Source organism: Jaculus jaculus, chromosome 19, assembly GCF_020740685.1.
Source record: "Jaculus jaculus isolate mJacJac1 chromosome 19, mJacJac1.mat.Y.cur, whole genome shotgun sequence".
In the NCBI taxonomy this organism is placed as follows: domain Eukaryota; kingdom Metazoa; phylum Chordata; class Mammalia; order Rodentia; family Dipodidae; genus Jaculus; species Jaculus jaculus.
Genome location: NC_059120.1, coordinates 52058660 through 52078515, shown reverse-complemented (window position 1 = coordinate 52078515; position 19856 = coordinate 52058660). Strand labels below are relative to the sequence as shown.

At 48.4% G+C, this 19856-nt stretch overlaps 1 protein-coding gene across 1 annotated transcript in view; it reads left to right on the top strand.

Moving 5' to 3' along the window:
* The first annotated feature begins 297 nt into the window (after nt 1-297).
* Notch2 (notch receptor 2) overlaps nt 298-19856 on the top strand; it is a 142168-nt gene continuing 122609 nt past the window's right edge. The window contains exon 1 of the mRNA XM_045138510.1: nt 298-483. Coding sequence (XP_044994445.1) covers nt 411-483 — 73 coding nt within the window. The 5' untranslated portion in view covers nt 298-410. The remainder of the gene's footprint in view (nt 484-19856) is intronic.

Genomic DNA, 19856 nt, shown 5'->3' with positions numbered 1-19856 from the left:
TGGGCGTGGCCGCGCAAGCTAAGGGGGCGTGGCCGTGCGGGTAGGGGGCGTGGTTCCGCGGAGCGGGCTCGGCGGGCAGGGGCGTGGCCTCGCCGCTAGGAGGCGGGGCCTGGCGAGCTGAGGGGGCGTGGCCTCGCGGAGCGGAAGGATACACGCGAGGAGCGCGCTGGGCTGCACGGCGAACAGAAAAAGTTTCTGCCTAACTTCGGGCGGGGCGGCCGAGGGAAGCGGCGGCGGGCGGCGGCGGGCGGCGGGGCGGCCCGGGTCTCGCAGCGCCTTCGAGCGGAGCTGTGTGGCGCGGGGAGAAGTCCCGGAGCGCACGAGCGCCCGGCTCCGAGGAGGTCGAGGAGGAGAAGGACCGGGAGCAGGGAGTCCCTCTTCGCCGGTGGAGGGTCGCGGAGGAGGAGAAGATGCCCGCCCCGCGCGGCGCCGGGCCGTGGGCGCTGCTGGCGCTGTGGTTGTGCGGAGCGGCCCCCGTGCGCGGTGAGTCCCCGGGGCGCCTCGGTCCACCGCCGTGCCGGGGTGGGTGGGTGGGTGGGTGGGTGTGTGGGGGGAGCTGGGCAGCCGGGCCAGCGACGACCACCGCCATCCCCCGGCCCCGGGGCGAGGCGAGCTCCCGAGACCTTTTCCGAGGCTCGTGGGGTCGGGGCCGAGCAGGCATGCTGGGGCCGTGGTGGTGGTGGTGGGGGGGGGGGGAGGAGGTGGAGGCCGGAGTCGAACCCTGGTCTCCGGGCGCGCCTGAGTTTTGACATTCGGATCCCGGGGTGGCGGGGCCGGGCGTGTGGGTGCGTGTGCGTGTGCATGTGTGTGTGTGCGTGTGTGTCTTCGGAAGGTGGAGGAGGCATCTGGAGCGGTGGGGAAACTAGTGTGGCTGCAGCCTGAGCCACATGATTCAAGAAAAGAAAGGAAGAAAAGAAAAAAAAAACCTCCTCCACTGATGTGATTCTTGCCGAGGCGCGGAGCTGTGCGCCTCCAGTCCCCCCCTCCCCAATCTCCACTCCCACCCCTTGTCCAGATCCAGGAATGTGGTGGGATGATTCCCCAAGACCTCCAACCACACGGAGCACGGAGGCTGCTCTTTGGGCTTGGGTGGGTGGGTGGGTGGGTGGGGGAGAGGAGGGCGAAGAAAAGTTGGGAGACTTCGATTCCGAGAAAAAAAAAAAAAGTAAAATAAAATCTCTTTATATTCCTAACACGGTGGGAGCGAGGAAAGGAAATCGAATCATACTTTCACCCACCCCACCCACTCTTTGAGAATTTGAATTTCTTTGGAATGTTTCATGGAGAGATGCCTGCTCTGTAATCCCGGTTTCAGATGTGCTATATTAACTCACCAATAAAATGGGGATGAAATTGCCCAGCTAATAGGATTAATTAAAAAGAATGTTTATTAAACCCATAGCACTCGAAAAGGTGTTCAGGAAAATCTTTTCAGGGCCGGGGCTCCGTTTTATTCTTTTTGAATTCTGAACTTCTAGAGTGGGATGATGTCTTGTGCATATTTATTGAACTGGAAGGGAACCCCCCCCCGTCACCCCCCCTCCCCGGTCCTCCAGCGCAATCTCAATTAAGATTTTTACCTTTACCAAAAAGCTACCATCTCTTTTCAAAGCAGAAAGTGAACTTGAGGAGAGCGTGGTCTTTGTTCAGTGCTAACAGGCAGCGAACATGCCAATCACAGATGTTCAGAAAAGAACCACGTTATTTATCACCTGAAACCGTCCCGGGGTTGTTCAACACCAGCCAGATACTTTTCGAAAGGTTCACTTTTCATACACTGCCTGGTCCCTGAGCACTTCAGAAGTAGACCCAGAAGGCTGTGTGCCACTGTGAAGCAAAACTGTGTTTCTGGAACATTTAATGAAAACTCGTGTGATGGGAGCTTTTTTTTTTTTTTTTTTTTTTTTTTTCTCTTTGAGTTCAAAGTGTTAGGGTCAGTTTAGATAGTCTGAAGATCATAATCCTTGGACTTGTTCTAGGTAGTGAATAACTTTGATCTGAAATAGGGCTGGAAATTATTTAGGTTGAGAACTGTGAGGAATAATAAACAGGACGGGATGATTTTGCAGATGTAAGTGCTGAGTGATTCAAGACTAATGTCAGAAGTAGGACGTGGGCTTCTCTCCCAGGACCCCGGTGCATCCTCCACTTATGCTCTGGGGAACCACTGCGATTTCTCATGAGCTGTCAGGGGCTCCAGTTGGCTGGGAAGATAGGATTTAGACATTTTGACTTTCAACAAGTGTTCTTTAGATGCCGTAAACTGTTGTAATAGAAGAGATTCAAGATTCAAGGTCTTGGTACAAAGAGATCTTCTCAGCGTCTTAACAGTGAATCTTCTGATCTGTTGTGATATGTTTTGCCTAGGTACCAATTATCACACACCCTCCCAAACTTCAGTGTTCCCTGTGTTTGGCCTGTGGCCAGTTGTTAACTTAAGCACCACTGAGTTCTTGGGGCCAGGAGCTGTCAGTCTAGACGCTGGACCACCCTTTGTATCTACTGTTTTTTTTTCCCCCCTCTCTTTTGGTTTTGCAATGGGAGTGACTCCTTGGTTTGCTGCATCCTAGATAATTTCTCAGCTGAAGTCTTTTGCTTTAAAACAAAAAATATCCACGGAAAACTTTTCCCCCCCTCTTTCAGATGGAGTTGAAATTTATTCTGTAACCATTTTCCATTGTTCTATCTTTACCCTATTTCTTGGGGGAGGAGGACAAAATGATTGGTTGTAGTCTTTTTCCCCCCTATGCTTTGAGGCTTGAGCTGACTTTGTAGCCTAGGACGACCTTGAACTCTGCAGTCTCTTTGGGTTGCGGGCATGTGCCACTATGCCCAGTTTATAAGTGCTGGAAGTTGAACCCAGGACCTCATGCATGCGAGGCACGCCTTGTTCTGCCAACTGAACTACAACGCACCAAGTCCTAATGCTTTGATTTTTTTTTAATTTGTTTACTTGAGAGAGGCAGATAGAGAGAGAGAGAGAATGGGCACGCCAGGGCCTCCAGCCACTGCAAATGAACTCCAGACACATGCGCCCCCTTGTGCATCTGGTTTACATGGGTCCTGGGGAATCCAACCTGGGTCCTTAGGCTTCTCAGGCAAACACCTTATCTGCTAAGCCATTTCACCAGCCTGTAATGTTTTGATTTTTAAAAACACCTAATCGTGTCTTGTTGGCATCCTTGTACCCATTCCCACTTCAGTGCCCCTTCCTGGAAACTTCTTAAGTGCACCAGGGGATAATTTTTGCTTACTCTGGATTGCCAGGGACTTAAGGACTTTTCAGAAGTGTCTAAATTCAGTGGGATATGCTTGGATGCTTCAGAGCAGCCTTACACAATACATTTTAAAAATATCACACCCACAGAAATTTTATTTTGCCCACAGAATTTGCATTGATATAGTTCCCACTCTTTGCCACTGCTAGGGGTCCTCCCTCCTACCCTTCCATTGTGCTAGAACAGAGCCCCGAGTCCTGCTCAGCACAGTCTCTGCAGTGACACTCAGTCATGCCGAGGCAACAGGCCTGAGAATCAATCACTCAATCTGTCTGTCTGTCTATATATATTTAGGGTTTATAAATGAATCCGACACAGTGACCTGGTTGGGACTCACTGATTAATTCCATTTTATCTGTTTTCAGGTGGTATATGAGATCTTCTCAATTTTAATAATTCCTATGATGACCCAGTCTTCTCTCCCTCCCTCCCCTCCCTTCCTCCCTTCCTTCCTTCCAGAGGCAGGGAGAGAGAGAGAATGGTCATGCCAGAGCCTGTAGTCACTGCAAACAAACTCCAGATGTGTGCACCACCTTGTGCATCTGGTTTATGTGTGTACTGGGGAATTGAACCTGGGTCCTTAGGCTTACCAGGCAAGCAACTTAACTGCTAAGCCATCTCTTCAGTTCCTACAATGACTCAGTCTTAACTAGCTGTCCTAGTGATATCTCTTCTTACTATAAAGGAATTTAGAAATTGCTTCAATACAAGCTATAGTATATGTCACTTATTTTTCATCTTTCATGTGTTAGAGTGATATTTTAGCTTCCTCTGTTACAATTTATTTCTCAAACATCATATATATATGTATATATATATATATATATATATATATATATATATATATATGTATGTATACACACACACACACACACACACACACACACACACACACTTTGAATTCTTTATGTATTTGCCCAAAATTGTTTTAGATTAAGAAAATTCCAAGGCAGTATTAAACATATTTTTATTTATTAGAGAGAAAGAAAGAGAGAGAAAGAAAATAAGAATGGGTGTGCCAGGGCCTCTTGCCTTTGCAAATGAACTCCAGATTTATGGACCACTCTGGCATCTGGCTTTGCCTGGTTACTGGGGAACTGAACCTTTGGCCTATAGGCTTTGTAAGCAAGTGTCTTTAATTAAGCACTGAGCCATCTTCCCATCCCTCAAGCATGATTTGAACAAGAATGTAGCAAGAGACTATGTCATTATTTCATGTTTAAGTGGTTCCTTTCTTGATATTTCTATCTGGAAAGCTCAGTTGGAGCCATTCCCTTTTCAGTCATCCTTTCTGGAATTTCCAGGTCTTTTGTTTTCTTTCTCTTCAAATAACTTAAAATTTTTAAAATTTTATTTATTTGAGAGAGAGAAAGAGGCAGATAGATAGATAGAGAAAATGCGTGTGTCAGAGTCTTCAGTTGCTGCAAACGAACTCCAGAAGCATGCACCACCTTGTGCATCTGGCTGACATGGGTCCTGGGGAATCAAACCTGGGTCCTTTGGCTTCATAGGCAGATACCTTAACCACTAAGCCCTCTGTCCAGCCCTCCAAATAGCTTTAAAGCAAAAGGTTTTACTTTCTTGTGCTTTTCTTTCTTCACCAGACTGCCATGTGTATAAGTGTCTTGGAAAAGTTACTAAACTAGGAGCCAGCAGACCAGAATTCTCCTCCAGGGTTGCTATTAATTGGTTTGGTGACCTTGTAGGAGAGTTGGTGCTTGGTCCTCCATTTCTGATGGTCTTGTCCATCGTCACGAGCCAGTGGCAGAGTGGTGAATAGAATTTCTCTTTTCTGGGCCTCAAGTCCAGGGTCTCGTTCCCTCTCCACACTGCCTTTATTTCATGCACAGATGAGCCTACACACACAAGCACATGCCATCCTTAAGTACTTGATGCTAATGTGTGCTTCCGGCGAGAAGCTGTGTCTGTTTTTGTACTGTTCACAGTGCCCTGACGTCCAGCAAGCCCCCTGTGAACACGGGCTCAGGTGAACTTTCCAGAGTGAGGTGATTGTCCTCCTTTATCCTGCACCACCGTGGAGCTCCTGGCAGCTTTGAAGTTGCATTTGTAAGAGTCATTGCTTGCCTTTCATTTGGGGAAAAACCAAATTTTCCCCTTCCTCAGATGCTCGGCTTAAACTTGTCATTTTCCTCTCTCAGTGTGTGGGCATTTTTTTCTGATCACCTCCTTCTGGTTATGAAGGTCACTTTGACTTTGGAATCTCACTCTGAAGACCCTCCCCAAACCTCTCTCTCCCCTGCTGCTTCCTGAATTACTGCCATAGGCTGATGGTTTCGGCTGTTTCGTTCACTGTTGTTTTATTTAGGGACTAGTGATTTTGCAGTAGTTTTGACATTCAAGCTAATTTGTTGATCTTCTTCAGCTTTTTCATCTTAAGCTTGGTATTGCAATCTTGTCTTAGACTAAGGGTATGTACTGTGAATAAAGTATATATATTTTCTCATAAAAGTCCCAGAACATCACTGCCAAACCAAACCAGACAAAGCAGAACAACACAAAACAAAAGAACTAAACTAAAGGTAGGATGTGATAAATAAATAAATAAATACCCGAGATAACCTGTGCAGCAGAGTGCTCTCTGAAACTCCACCACACACATCCCTTCTCTGTCTACAGAACACGCCCACTTTACAGCCGAGGAGCAGGTCTTGGCTGAGCACTTGTGACTCTCGCTCTGCCTCCTCTGTGACTTTTGTTGGAGGTGGTGAGTCGGGCATGACTCGATGCTTCCTCCTTTGAAGGTAGAGTGTCCCTTGAAAGCCTGCTCCATTACAGACTTCCATGCTACTCCCTTTCCCTCCCCTTCAGACAAGGGCTCCCTGTGTGAGCCAGGCTGGCCTTGAACTCTTGATCCTTCTGCTGAGCCTCTGGAGGGCTGGATTACAGCATGCATGCCAAGGCACCATGCCAACATGCCAGCCTTTGTTTTTGCTTTCGGGGTGGCTGAATTTTTTCATTTTTGTTGTGGTATGTGCTGGCAGGGACCCTAAAGCACCCAGAGTCCATTGATCGTCTTGTGCCGGGTCTGCTCTGTGTTGACAGCGCGGTCAAGTCTGTGCACACCTCCGTCTGCTGGAGATAGACGCTCCCACCAGAGGTGAGGCGGCCGTCCTTGTGCCCTTAATTCTCGCGTTTAGCTGGAGCCTGACCCTTTATGATTCACACGGTTGGCTTCCTCTCCAGAATTTGTCCCACAGTGTCCTGAGCTCTATGTTGCTAATGGCCTCAACAGGGGTGACTAAGTACCCACTGCCTGTAAGAGGAGTGGAGCCTGTGAGGGGCATGAGGGTGCTGGTGGGACGGCTGCTGGGTGAGCGCTCAGCCCTGTGTGTCCAGAGACCCTTCCCAGGGCCAGGGGCCCCGGGGGGAGAATAACGTTTTTCTTACGGAGAGAATGCCACGGTGTTCTGGAGAGCCCGATTCCGTGGGCCAGGAATGGTGTCTGGGAATTTGTATGTTCAAGAAATGGTCGAATGATTTTTACATTAGGGAGTTTGGAGTCACTGCAGAGTGAGTCACAGTCAAGAGTTTTTTTTTTTTTAATGTTTATTTGACACACAGAGAAAGAGGCGGGGGGGGGGGGGGGGGGGGCGCGCACGAGAATGAGAATGAATGGGCGAGCCAGGGCCTCCAGCCACTGCAAAGGAACTGCAGATGCATGTGCGCCCTTGTGCATCTGGCTTACGTGGGTCCTGGGGAATCGAGTTGTTTTTGTTTGCTTGTTCTTTTGTAACATTGGAAGTTGGTTGTTGTCTGGGTCCTGTGGTCTTTTTTTTTTCTTTGTCCCTTGAACATACGTCTTCTTAGCTTGAATGAAAGAAGCAAACTGCTATGGTTTCTACATAAGGCTAATAAAGTTGTTTAACACACACACACACACACACACACACACACACACACACACGGCAGGAGAGATGGCTCAGCGGTTAAAAGCACTTTCTGCAGAGCCTGTCAGCCTGGGTTCAATTCCCCAGTACTCACACTGAGCCACATGCACCAAGTGGTGCGTGCATCTGAAGTTCATTTGCAGTGGAAAGAGTCCCTGGAATGCCCATTTCTCTCTCTCCCTCTCTCTTCTCCCTTCCTTTCTTTCTCCTTGCAAATAATAAATAAAAATTAAAAAAAAACAGGGCTTAGTGGTTAAGGTACTTGCCTACAAAGCCAAAGAACCCAGATTTGATTCCCTAGAACCCACATAAGCCAGATGCACAAGGTGGCACAGGCGTCTTGACATCGTTTGCAGTGGCTGGAGGCCCTGGCGCACCCATTCTCATTTTCTCATTCTTCATTCTTTGCCTCCCCACCCAAGTAAACAAAAATAAAATGCAAAAATAATAAAACAATTTGTCAAGTAGTCCGTGTCTCAGGGCTGATACTTGTGAGATGTGTGACCTTGGTGGAAACCTCGTTCTCTTGCCCGTGCAGGAGGTGGTTTCTCAGGTGCCAACATGTGAGGCTTTCAGTCTTGTGCTGCCCACTCTGGAGTCCTGGCTTCCGCCCTTTGGGTGATGTTCCTACCTCAGCCTCCCAAGTCACATTGGCCATGCCTGGTGACCATCCTGATTTGGGCCTTGTTGGGTTTCTCCAACAGGTAGAGAGAAGAGTCGAGTAAGAATCTAGGGTTGCTGGAGCAGGGCAGAGTGGCCTGCAGGCGGGGGCTGCGGCCCGCCTCTCTTCCACAGAGCCTGATGTCGCCGCCCTGGCTAGGAAGCAAGGGCTTCGGATGTGGAAGGCTGTCCTCCTGGGCTCAGGATGGGACAAACTGCTCGGTGTCCCCTGGCAGTGCTGGGAGGGTCACTGTCAGTTCCCCCCCTCTTTTTGAGGGAAATGTGTGGCAGCTAACACTGTGGCCTGAGCTAGAAGAGCAAAGCCAGGAGAGCTGATGAGAACCATAGTTCGCGCAGCAGTTGTAGTTACTAAATACTTACGCGAGCCGGGCGTGGTGGTGCACGCCTTTAATCCCAGCACTCGGGAAGCAGAGGGAGGAGGATCGCTGTGAGTTCGAGGCCATCTTGAGACCATGTAGTAAATTCCAGGTCAGCCTGGGCTAGAGTGAGACCCTACTTCGAAAAACCAAAAAAAAAAAAAAAAAAAAACAATAATAATGATAAATAAAAAAATACTTAGGTGTATAATTCTGTTAAGATTCCTGGTTTGGCTACAGGACTCATTATCTTTCCAGCCCTGCTGTCTTAATGGTGTATAGGGAATTGTGGTGTGCGGCCATACTTAATTTGTATTCCCCTTCGAATCATGAGGTAGGCAGTTCGGGGAACCCTGGTCTTTAGGTGTGTAGAAGTTGTGATGCTGTTCCCAAGAACTGCCACTGCCCTGGAGACAAGGTGGATGGGCGCCCAGTAAGGGATGCAGAGCCGCTCACCCACCCTGAAGGCAAGGCGGCTTCCCGCGGTCTGGCCGGCTCAGAGCTCTGGGGTCGGGGAGAATGCCCTCAGGTCCTTCTGGCTTTTCTGCTCTTCTGCATTTTCGGCCATTTCCCTCTTTTTCTGTTGTAACCCAGAAGTGCAAAGACCCAACTCGGGGAGAAGATAAAGACCCCTTTGTCTAGCGGGGGTGTAAATATAAAGTTGGCACATGGTGTGGCATCTGCTAGTGGGTTTGCGGCAAGACAGAGCACTCTGTTCTCAGTCCTGGATGCCAGCCTGATCTAGGACAAGAGAGGGTGGCACTTCTCTCCCCTGGAAGACCCAGTTCTCAGTGGCAGTGGCTGGAGAGACTCGTCATCGTGAGTGAAGGGTGTGGACACACCCGATGCTGCTGCTGCTGCTGCTGCAGGTGCCATTGATTAACCACCGTAACACGGCCCTCACCCTCTGGAGCTTGTCCTGGCAAAACCCGGTCCTGCCAGCTTCTCAACTGCTGGTGTGCTCCTAGATGAGAGGGAAGCGCTCAGAAGGGCCATTTCACTGACCCGGTCCATCTTGGACTGCCCACTAGTCACCTCGGTGAGGCCGAGGGGCCTTTGTTCTCCTGGCCAGGTGAGAGGGCCCGAGTTCTCCAGTGGACTGAAGCACAAATCCCCGGGGGCCTGCCTACGGCAGTTCCTTGTACAGGTTGTTGGCAACTGAGTGGTGACTCTGGGTTCTTTGACTATCAGCAAACATCATGCCAAGATGCACTCGTTGCCACACAAAGACAGGTTGGGTCTGTGGTGTTGCAGAACCTGTTTCTGGGGTAAGAGTAACTCTCTCCCACCCATGTGCATGTTTATTCATATGAAGAGCGTGTGTGTGTTTTGTGAGGTAAGGAAAACATGATGATAATGTTTTGATTGGAGTCAGATACTGTCTCCTTAATAATATGTCTTCATTTAACAAATAGCATCCCTTTTTTAAATACAGTTTTGCTTGCTGAATAAGAAGCTGTGGTTACATTCTAAAGTATACTACCTTGTGGGAAGGCAGGTGCATTTTAAAATTGTGTGGGTTTCTGTCTCCTAACTCTCAGTCTCCCTCTCTCTTTCTGTTTTTTTTTTTTTCCTCTCTCCACTCCCCCCGCCCCGGAAACTTTTGTGTCTCAGACATTTCAGTCGTCTCTCTAGCAGGGCAAGGTTGCTACGTTGGTAGACATACTCAACATTCAACCGAGGATAGTTGAAATCTGCGTGTGTAGTAACCTGTTTCTCAGCTGGAGAGTCACACCCGAGGGAGTGGGGGGGGCCCAGCATGTCTGAATGGCAGCTGTGGTGAGTTGTAGAGGTCCTTTTTCCTCTGCTGTCTGCTACAGGTGTATGTTCAGAAAGTGTCAAGTCTCATTACGAGTTTGAGGATGTGTACCTTAGTCATTAACTTTTATATATTTTCTTTGCTGTGAATATTGCTTCATTTTCTAGCTCTTTAATTAGATCCATTAAATGGCTTTACTTTATTTACTTTTACCTTCACGATACTACACGACACTTCCTAATCTTTATGGGGATTTTAGGGAAAAGACCATATTCTGCTCATTATGCTAATTTTAGTCATTGTATCACTATTTAAAGCAAGTAAGTGCTGTGACGGCATGGGCCTATAATGCCAGCACTCAGGAGGCTGAAGCAAGAGGATTGCCCCCAATACCAGGCTAACTGGGGCTGCAGAGGAAGACCCTGTCTCAACTCCTCACCCCTCAAATGCAGCTCCTATGTATAGTGTGACATGCTTCCTGAGAGACTTAAGGAAAATGGTTGTCACCGCAAACAAACATTGTAACAGTTTCAGATAGGTTTACATAGCAACAGAATTATTCCCTGTGTTTACACATGATTAACTCCTGTTTGTGCTCTGTTGATTGTCTCTGGCACCTTTACAAGATTTTGTGTGTATGTGGGTGTGATTTAAAAAGTAGTTCGGAGTTTTTAGAATGCTTGAACAATCAGAAAACATCTATAGCCATACCACTGTTAATATTTTGTTAGAAATGGGTGGCCTTTCTTTCTATCCTTAGATTCAAAAACCTGTCATGAGACTGACGTGCTACGTACTGCACTGAGAGGTTGACCTAAAAGTTATTAGCTCATGATAAATAGTTTTCTGTTCTGCTTTTCATTGACATCACAAGTATTTTTTGCATTTTAAAGCATTCTCATTAGTTTTAGTGTTAAGCACTGCACACTAAGCGTCATGGCGGAACACATATTTAGCATGCATGAGGCCCGAGTTCAGTCCCCAGCACCAAATCCAACCAGCAAACACACACACTAAATAAGAAGCAAAAAAAAAAAAAACAAAACAGTATCTCAAATTGTGACCCACTTTGATGTAAGTTTTTCATGTGATAGGCTAATCTTTTTTGTCCTTTCATTTCTAAAGGGTTCGGTCAGTTTTTAAAATACTGTTGAAATTGCGTGCATTCCTGTGCACGCTCATGTCACAGTGTGCTTGTGGAAGTCAGAGAACAGCATCAAAAAGTCTGCTCTTAAATAAATAAAAGTAAAAAAAAAAGGGGGGGTGCTGGAGAAATGGCTTAGCGGTTAAGCACTTGCCTGTGAAGCCTAAGGGCCCAGGTTCTATTCTCCAGGTCCCACGTTAGCCAGATGCACAAGGGGGTACACGTGTCTGGAGTTTGTTTGCAGTGGGTTGGAGGCCCTGGAGTGCCCATTCTCTCTCTTCTCTCTATCTGCCTTTTTCTCTGTCTGTTGCTCTCAAATAAACAAATAAAAGTAACCAAAAAAAAAGTCTGCTCTCGAACCTGCTGTGAGACAGGGTCTCTTGCCACTGTAAACACATGCCAGTCAATTTGCCAGGTTCTGCCTCTGCCTCCTCTAGTCCTAGGGCTTGTGAACCAAAAGCTTTACATGGGTGCTGGGGAATCAGACTCTAGCAGGCAGGTTTTGCAAGCAAGTGCCTGTAACTGCTGAGCTACCTCACCGACCCCATCAGGTTTTTTTTTTTTTTTTTTTTTTAACATTAACAACTTCCATGATTGTAAACAATATCCCATGGCAATTCCCTCCCTCCCCCACTTTCCCCTTTGAAACTTCATTGTCCATCATATCCCCTCCTCCTCTCAGTCTGTCTCTTTCTTATTTTGATGTCATCATCTTTTCCTCCTCTTATGATGGTCTTGTGTAGGGAGTGTCAGGCACTGTGAGGTCATGGATATCCAGGCCATTTTGTGTCTGTAAGAGCACGTTGTAAGGAGTCCTACCCTTCCTTTGGCTCTTACATTCTTTCCGCCACCTCTTCTGCAATGGACTCTGAGCCTTGGAAAGTGTCCGATCAGGTTTTTAACCATATTTGTTAACTAAAATTTTCTGTAGCTACTTTAAAGTTCTTCTGTTGTTGGTGGGTCTCATCCCCACCCCCATTCCTCAAGACAGGGTCTCATGTAGGCTGTCCTCAAACTCACTATGTAGCGGAGATTGGCTTTGAACTTCCCCTAAGCCTCCTACTTCAACCCCCTAAATGCTAAGATCACAAGCATGCATCCTCGTTCCCAGCTTACTACTTTAAAATTTGGATCTGGCTTTAATCATAAGACAATATAATATGTCACCAGTTATATATACCCAGGAATGCACATTGATACTGAATAAAAAGACGTTGAAGGCGGTTTGTATATTCTGGAGCCAGATTTGTGATTTGGGATGGGTTCCTGGATATCCAAAACTTTTGAAGCATATCATTCCCCAAAAGGTAGGACTGACCCTGTGTCCCCCTTCACAGCTAATTCCGACACTGCTGGATCGAGGTGGAAGCCGTCAGTTTATTCAGCCTGCAGGATCACTAAGATTTCTCCCCTCACTAAATTGATTAGTTGTGGGACGGAACTGACTGAGGCAGCCTGTTGTTTTGGCTCTCCATGGACGCCACCTGTCTCTTCCAGTTCTCCCCCCGACCTCCCGCTGCCCTGGTGCACGGTGGGTAGGGATCAGAGTTGCTGAATGTTGCACTACAGAAAAGTAGATTGCCCCCCCCCACCCCCAAGCTTGTGTGTTCCCAAGGCTCCCCATCGTCCCATCGCTTTTGACATCGAGTGCTCCAGCCAAACTGTTCCATGCTGGAGACCTGCAGGTCTCGAGGGTTTGGTTCGGAGTAATCTCAGGCAATATGAACGCTTTCTTAAGTATCATTGGAATTTACTGGGCTGGTTGCCTGCCAGCAATTACCATATTTAGCATGAGGAGACCTGGGGAATGAGAACATTTCTGACCAACCAAAGAAGGCAGCTTCTCTGAGGTACTGCGGCTCGCTCCTTTTTAATGAGGTGACGAGGAGAGTGCCAGCCAGGCTGAGATGGCAGTTTGTGACAACTGCTCTTTGTTTTTGTGCCCCTTTCCACGTAATTAATTTATGGATGGGCCAAGAGGCTTGATAGTGAAATTCTTTCTCACTCTGAAGTCTCTTCTGTTCCGGGCGGAAGCGAGGGCGCTCTTACGCCTGGCTCTGCGCTGAGCTGCTCAGCCAGTAGGTGAGGCTGCAGATGAAGGCCCGGGCTGGGCGCGCCCGCCCTCATCTTTCTCCTGGAACTCTTGGTGCTTTTTCTACTCTGTCTTGGTCTGAATTTATTTTGGCCCAGTCCTCATCTCCACCCTGCTATTGGAGCCATTCCTTCCTGCTGTGGCTTAACATTTCTCAGCCTCAGATTTTTCCAGTTTAAAACATGACATAATATTTGGAAGGACCAGCAAACAAAATTAAAATTATTTTTACAAAGTAAAACAACTCTCCCCCCCCCCAGCACAGCCATACAGCAGTAGATAGTTTGCAGAGTCCCCTCAACACTTACTTCTTTGATCCCCACAACACTGTGGTGGTGAAAGCCCCAGAGGGCTTAGGTGGCTTGTATGCCATTGAAGGTCCCTGTCCTAAAAGTGACGGAACTGAGGCTTAAAACATTGTGCCTTGACTTTATTTCATACTTTTTTGGGTGTGTGTGTGTACATGGGTGGGATATGCACTTGTGTGTAGAGGTATACTTACCTGTACGCACATTTATGGCAAGTGTTTTCCTCTTTCACTTTATTTCCATGAGACATTTTCTTTCATGGAACCTGAACTCCCTGTTTTTCAGGTAGATTGGCTGTCCGGCAGCTCCAGCAATCCTCCTGTCTCCACCTCTATCAGTGCTGGGGTTACAGACATACTGGGCCATGCCTGAGATTTCAGGTGGCTGTTGGGAGTTGGATTCAGGTTATCCAGCGTGCATAGTAGATCTTACTCACTGAGCCTTCCCCTCAACCCCTCGCCTTGACATGTTTGTGTCCATCTTTTTTTTTCCTCTTAAAAATGGTTGGATTTGCCGGGCATGGTGTCGCACGACTTTAATCCCAGCACTCGGGAGGCAGAGGTAGGAGGATCGCCATGAGTTCAAGGCCACCCTGAGACCACATAGTGAGTTCCAGGTCAGCCTGAGCTACGGTGAGACCCTACCTTGAAAAACCAGAAAATAAAAAAAAAAGTTTGGATGTGGTGTACGGTTTTATTCTGCCCTGGCTGGACATGTATTTCCTCACTCAGTTCCCGGCTGCCCTTTGGAATCGACAGTGTTTATGTGTGTTGCAGGTGCGGAATCTGGAACCGCAGTTTGTAGGTTAGGGTGTTGCAGACAGTCATAGAGTCAGTGAGGGATTTGAACTCCTGCGGGGGCTCTCTGAGGTCTCTAGTCCTAGTGCTCCTGTGTCCTGCATTTTTAATGCCCCTGTGAATGAGGTAGGAAACGAGGAAACTGAGGCTCAGGATAAGAGCAATTAGATTTTACTTAGTTTACGTTCAGATAGAGTCCTCCTTGTTCCAGTACATTGTGGGCACATACTTTTATAACATGAATAACTAAAAAATAATAAAAGCTAATCTGCTAGGAATCTTTTGTGTCCCCTGAGTCAGTAAGAAATGGAGGGATATTAGCTGACTGGTCCATCCATGGTCCTTCCAGTACTGGGAACAGGAGACTGGATTCAAGGAGAGACAGGGGTTCCCAGTAGATCACCATGGGCCATGCTTTTAGAATCAGGCTCTGCATAGGGATGTTCCTGTTTGTATTTATGGAGACTTGGCTTTGAGAGGCATTTGTCAGCTTTTGGGGAAGAAGGTAGAGAGACCTTCAAGTCTCCCTCTCAGCTTAGTAGCTGCGCTGTCTTTAAGCATGTTTCTCAGGCTCCTTGCCTCAGTTTTGTTCTTCATGCAGTGAGGTAAGAAGTGTGTTGTTTGTGGGGTGGTTACCGGTGCTTAGTAAATGTTGGATTCATAGGATAAGGTGTGGAGCATAGTAAGAACGTAGCAAGTTCTTGGTGGCACCGCTGTCTGTAGGTCACAGCATGGACTGGGCCTTTCCTTGCCAGGAGATGAAGTGTCCATTCGTCTGTACAGTGTGAGGGCTGTTCATTGGGTTTCCTGATGTTGCATATAGTCAAAGATTGTCCTATTCAAGTCTGTTCTTTTAATGGGGTACGTTTCTAATTTGGAGAAATTTGGTGTATCGGGCAGATTGTTTTTGGAAGGTGCTAAGTCACTTTGGATTGTTCATACTTAGAAACTGTGTTTTTTAAAAAAATTTTATTAACAACTTCCATGATTGTAAAAAATTCCATGGCAATGCCCTCCCTCCCCCCACTTTGCCCTTTGAAACTCCACTCTCCATCATATCTCCTCCCTCTCTCAATCAGTCTGTCTTTTATTTTGACGTCATGATCTTTACCTTCTATTATGATGGTCTTGTGTAGGTAGTGTCAGGCACTGTGAGGTCATGGATGTCCAGGCCATTTTATGTCTGGGGGGAGCACATTGTAAGGAGTCCTGCCCTTCCTTTGGCTCTTACATTCTTTCTGCCACCACTAGAAGCTGTGTTTGATGAGCTATGTATACCTCTGAGAGCAGGTTTAGGTCTCATTTTTAGATTTTCTGTGATATGACAGGTGCCATCGCCTGCTATCCATTATCACTGTGAAGAGCACCAGTCTGAGACCAGAATACTTGATGATCCTTGATACAACCAATTCATTATCTCTGTTAGCTGTTAGGAAACAAAACAAATATCCCATGTCTCTCACCACAGCTTCAGGGGTTCCTAGAGACTTAGGGATCTCTGGCTTGGAACCACCCCTCTAATCTACTTTTTTTTTTTTTTTTAACAGATAAGGATACCAGAGCCTAGAAATAGTGTGCTTGCCAAAGGGATCAGAGCCAGGCCAGGGTCAGGTCCAGAATTCCTGTTCTTGATTCCTGGCCAAATGTTTTTTATTCTTGCTCTCTCCTAAAAGGGGTCACCGTGTGACCTTGGTTTCTGAGGTCAGAGAGGGCCCACAGCATGTAGGCCCAGGAAGGGTGTTCGGAGAGCAGAGTGCAGCCATATTGAAATGCCTCTGAAGCAGCGAGAACGTTTGCCTTGTCCTTTCGGACTTCTATGTTGTGATTGAGACAATTCAGCAGGTCTGCTGTTGTTATTAGTGATTCAGGATGGGATTATCCAGGGCTGCTGGAGTTGCTCTCTCAGAAAAGGGCTTTATATTTTAACATTTGTTTCCCATGACAACTTGCTTATCTCACGTCTTGGCAGCCTTGAACAAATGGTTGTCAGGTTTTTTGTTTTGTTTTGTTTAAGACAATATTCCAAATTCTACTTTGTAGCTCTTGTAAACTGCTTTCTACCTACCATTTCCTCCAACTCCCTCTATAATTATTTCTAAGACTTTGTTTTTCCATTGTGGGAGCACTATGGTTGGTCCTGAGATATTTATAATTATATGTAAGCTCAGAGCTTACAGAAAATGTTAAGTGTGCACATGTTAACTCAGATCCCTTAAAACACTCCAAATATTTTCCTATAATTTTTTTTTTTTCTGGTTTTGTTCTAGCTCAGACTGACATGGAATTCACTATGTGATCTCAGGGTGGCCTTGAACTTACAGCGATCCTCCTACCTCTGCCTCCCAAGTGCTGGGATTAAAGGCCGGTGCCATGACGCCCGGCTCTAATTTGAATGTGTTTTTAAAAAGTAGCAGCTACTGACTGTAAAGAGAGGACTAGGTTAAGAGTGGGAGAAATTGGAGGTGAGGTAGGTAAATGTGAACGTCACTGGCACTGTTTGTATGAGCACTGATCCAGGGCACGTTGTTTGTTAGTGACCAGACAGAAGTAGACACTTCTGTCTATAGATGCCCACCTGGGGCCATCAGTGTTGTCCACGCGCCTTTGGCTTTGTCATATGACATGTCTGGAGAAGACGGTTCTTTCCTGCTTTCAGTCTACCTGGTGGCTGGAGTCCTCTTAACAGAAAGGTTAAGGGACGGTCATGTGAGGTGTCTTGCCGGAGCAGCGCCTGAGGTTCCTCTCGCCAACTCCGAGGCCAACGCCGTTAACCACGGTACTGTCGGCTGGGCCCCTGTGGTCCTACTGACAGCAGTTTTGAGTATAAAGGGACTTTATTTGCTAAACTCTTATTGTTTACTCTTAGTAGTACCTTAGTCTGAAACTGTATAGTTCCATTTTGAAGGATTTTATTTCCTTCTAAACTTTTTGTTAACTAGGAAGATTTGATTTGTTGTACTCCAAAGAAAGTTGTGTGACTTGCCAACCCCTTTTACTTCTTGACCCCCAAAAGAAATTATTAGGTAGCTTAAATCTAGGAATGAACATGTAGGCCTGCCTTCCTTCCTTCCTTCCTTCCTTCCTTCCTTCCTTCCTTCCTTCCTTCCTTCCTTCCTTCGTTTTTTTTTTTTTTTCAGTCTGGAAAATCTTAATGATCATGGTATATTTATATTTGTGAAGTTGTCAATAAAAATGTTTTTTTAAAAAGGAAAACATTTAGAAGACTGAAAGCAGTAGTCTAGAGCGTGGTGGTTGTGCTCACAAGGGTCTCACGCCTGCTGTGCTGGTTGCCTGCAACTTTTTGTGGACCACACAGTTGTCGTGTTACTGCGTCAGGGATGTGGGGGACGAGGACAGTGAGCGGAGACCGTGGGGACGAGGACAGTGAGCGGAGACCGTGGGGACGAGGACAGTGAGCGGAGGCCGTGGGGACGAGGACAGTGAGCGGAGACCGTGGGGACGAGGACAGTGAGCGGAGACCGTGGGGACGAGGACAGTGAGCGGAGACCGTGGGGACGAGGACGGTGAGCGGAGGCCGTGGGGACGAGGACAGTGAGCGGAGACCGTGGGGACGAGGACGGTGAGCGGAGGCCGTGGGGACGAGGACGGTGAGCGGAGGCCGTGGGGACGAGGACAGTGAGCGGAGACCGTGGGGACGAGGACGGTGAGCGGAGACCGTGGGGACGAGGACGGTGAGCGGAGACCGTGGGGACGAGGACAGTGAGCGGAGACCGTGGGGACGAGGACAGTGAGCGGAGACCGTGGGGACGAGGACAGTGAGCGGAGGCCGTGGGGACGAGGACAGTGAGCGGAGGCCGTGGGGACGAGGACGGTGAGCGGAGGCCGTGGGGACGAGGACAGTGAGCGGAGACCGTGGGGACGAGGACAGTGAGCGGAGACCGTGGGGACGAGGACAGTGAGCGGAGGCCGTGGGGACGAGGACGGTGAGCGGAGGCCGTGGGGACGAGGACGGTGAGCGGAGACCGTGGGGACGAGGACAGTGAGCGGAGACCGTGGGGACGAGGACAGTGAGCGGAGGCCGTGGGGACGAGGACGGTGAGCGGAGACCGTGGGGACGAGGACGGTGAGCGGAGACCGTGGGGACGAGGACAGTGAGCGGAGACCGTGGGGACGAGGACAGTGAGCGGAGACCGTGGGGACGAGGACGGTGAGCGGAGACCGTGGGGACGAGGACGGTGAGCGGAGACCGTGGGGACGAGGACAGTGAGCGGAGACCGTGGGGACGAGGACGGTGAGCGGAGACCGTGGGGACGAGGACGGTGAGCGGAGACCGTGGGGACGAGGACAGTGAGCGGAGACCGTGGGGACGAGGACGGTGAGCGGAGACCGTGGGGACGAGGACAGTGAGCGGAGACCGTGGGGACGAGGACGGTGAGCGGAGACCGTGGGGACGAGGACGGTGAGCGGAGACCGTGGGGACGAGGACAGTGAGCGGAGACCGTGGGGACGAGGACGGTGAGCGGAGGCCGTGGGGACGAGGACAGTGAGCGGAGACCGTGGGGACGAGGACAGTGAGCGGAGACCGTGGGGACGAGGACGGTGAGCGGAGACCGTGGGGATGAGCGCCGGGAGCGGCAGACCAGCCCCAGGAAAAGCTGCCCAGCACCGACTCGCCCTGCAGGGACCCAAGAAGTGTGTGTGTCATTCTGCACATGTCACTAAAGAACAAAAATAACCACAATGCTGCCTTTCCTTTTCTGTGCATTTTTTCCCTGTTACTATCTTCTTTGTCAATGAAAACTAATGATTATCTTTATACAGAGTTAGACAAGTATGTTTGACACCAGGAATTAGTCGCACAGTATCTCTCTGTCTAGCAGTGTGGTCCTTTCCCTGTGTGCAAACATGTGGGGCCTTTCCGACATGCCCGACCTTCTTCCTGGGATTTTGTTGCATTTACTTCCAGTTAATGGTTAATGGTAAAGGAGAGAATGGTAGGGAAATCAAGAATAATAAATCAAAGACAGCAGCCAACACTGATTTTTGTTTTTTTGTTTTTGAAGTAGGGTTTCACTGTAGCCCAGGCTGACCTTGAATTCACTATGTAGTCTCAGGTGGCCTCGAACTCACAGCGATCCTCCTGCCTCTGCCTCCCGAGTGCTGGGATTAAAGGCGTGTGCCACTATGCCCAGCTATGATTTTTTATTTTTACTTTTTTTTTTTATTTGATTTTTTATTTTTAATTATCCATCAGAATGACTTTTAAAGACCTTTTCTCTTGTGCTTGGACCTTCACTCCTGCCTTTCTGGGATTGGCTGTGGTTCCCACCAGCTCAGAATGTGGACGTGTCTGGCCCTTGTGTGTATGGTGGGTAATAATAATGTCTTTCTTGGGGACGAGGGCCAACACGGTTGTGCTTGCACGGTTCTGTGGACACCGTGGGTGCCTGAGGGTGGGGGCCCTGGACCTTAAACGTGGTTGTCTCCTGGCGGCTCCTCTGGAAGCGTCAGTCTGGGATGCCGCCTCTTGCTTCAGTCTTTTGGGGGCTCTCAGCTCTGATGGAGGATTACC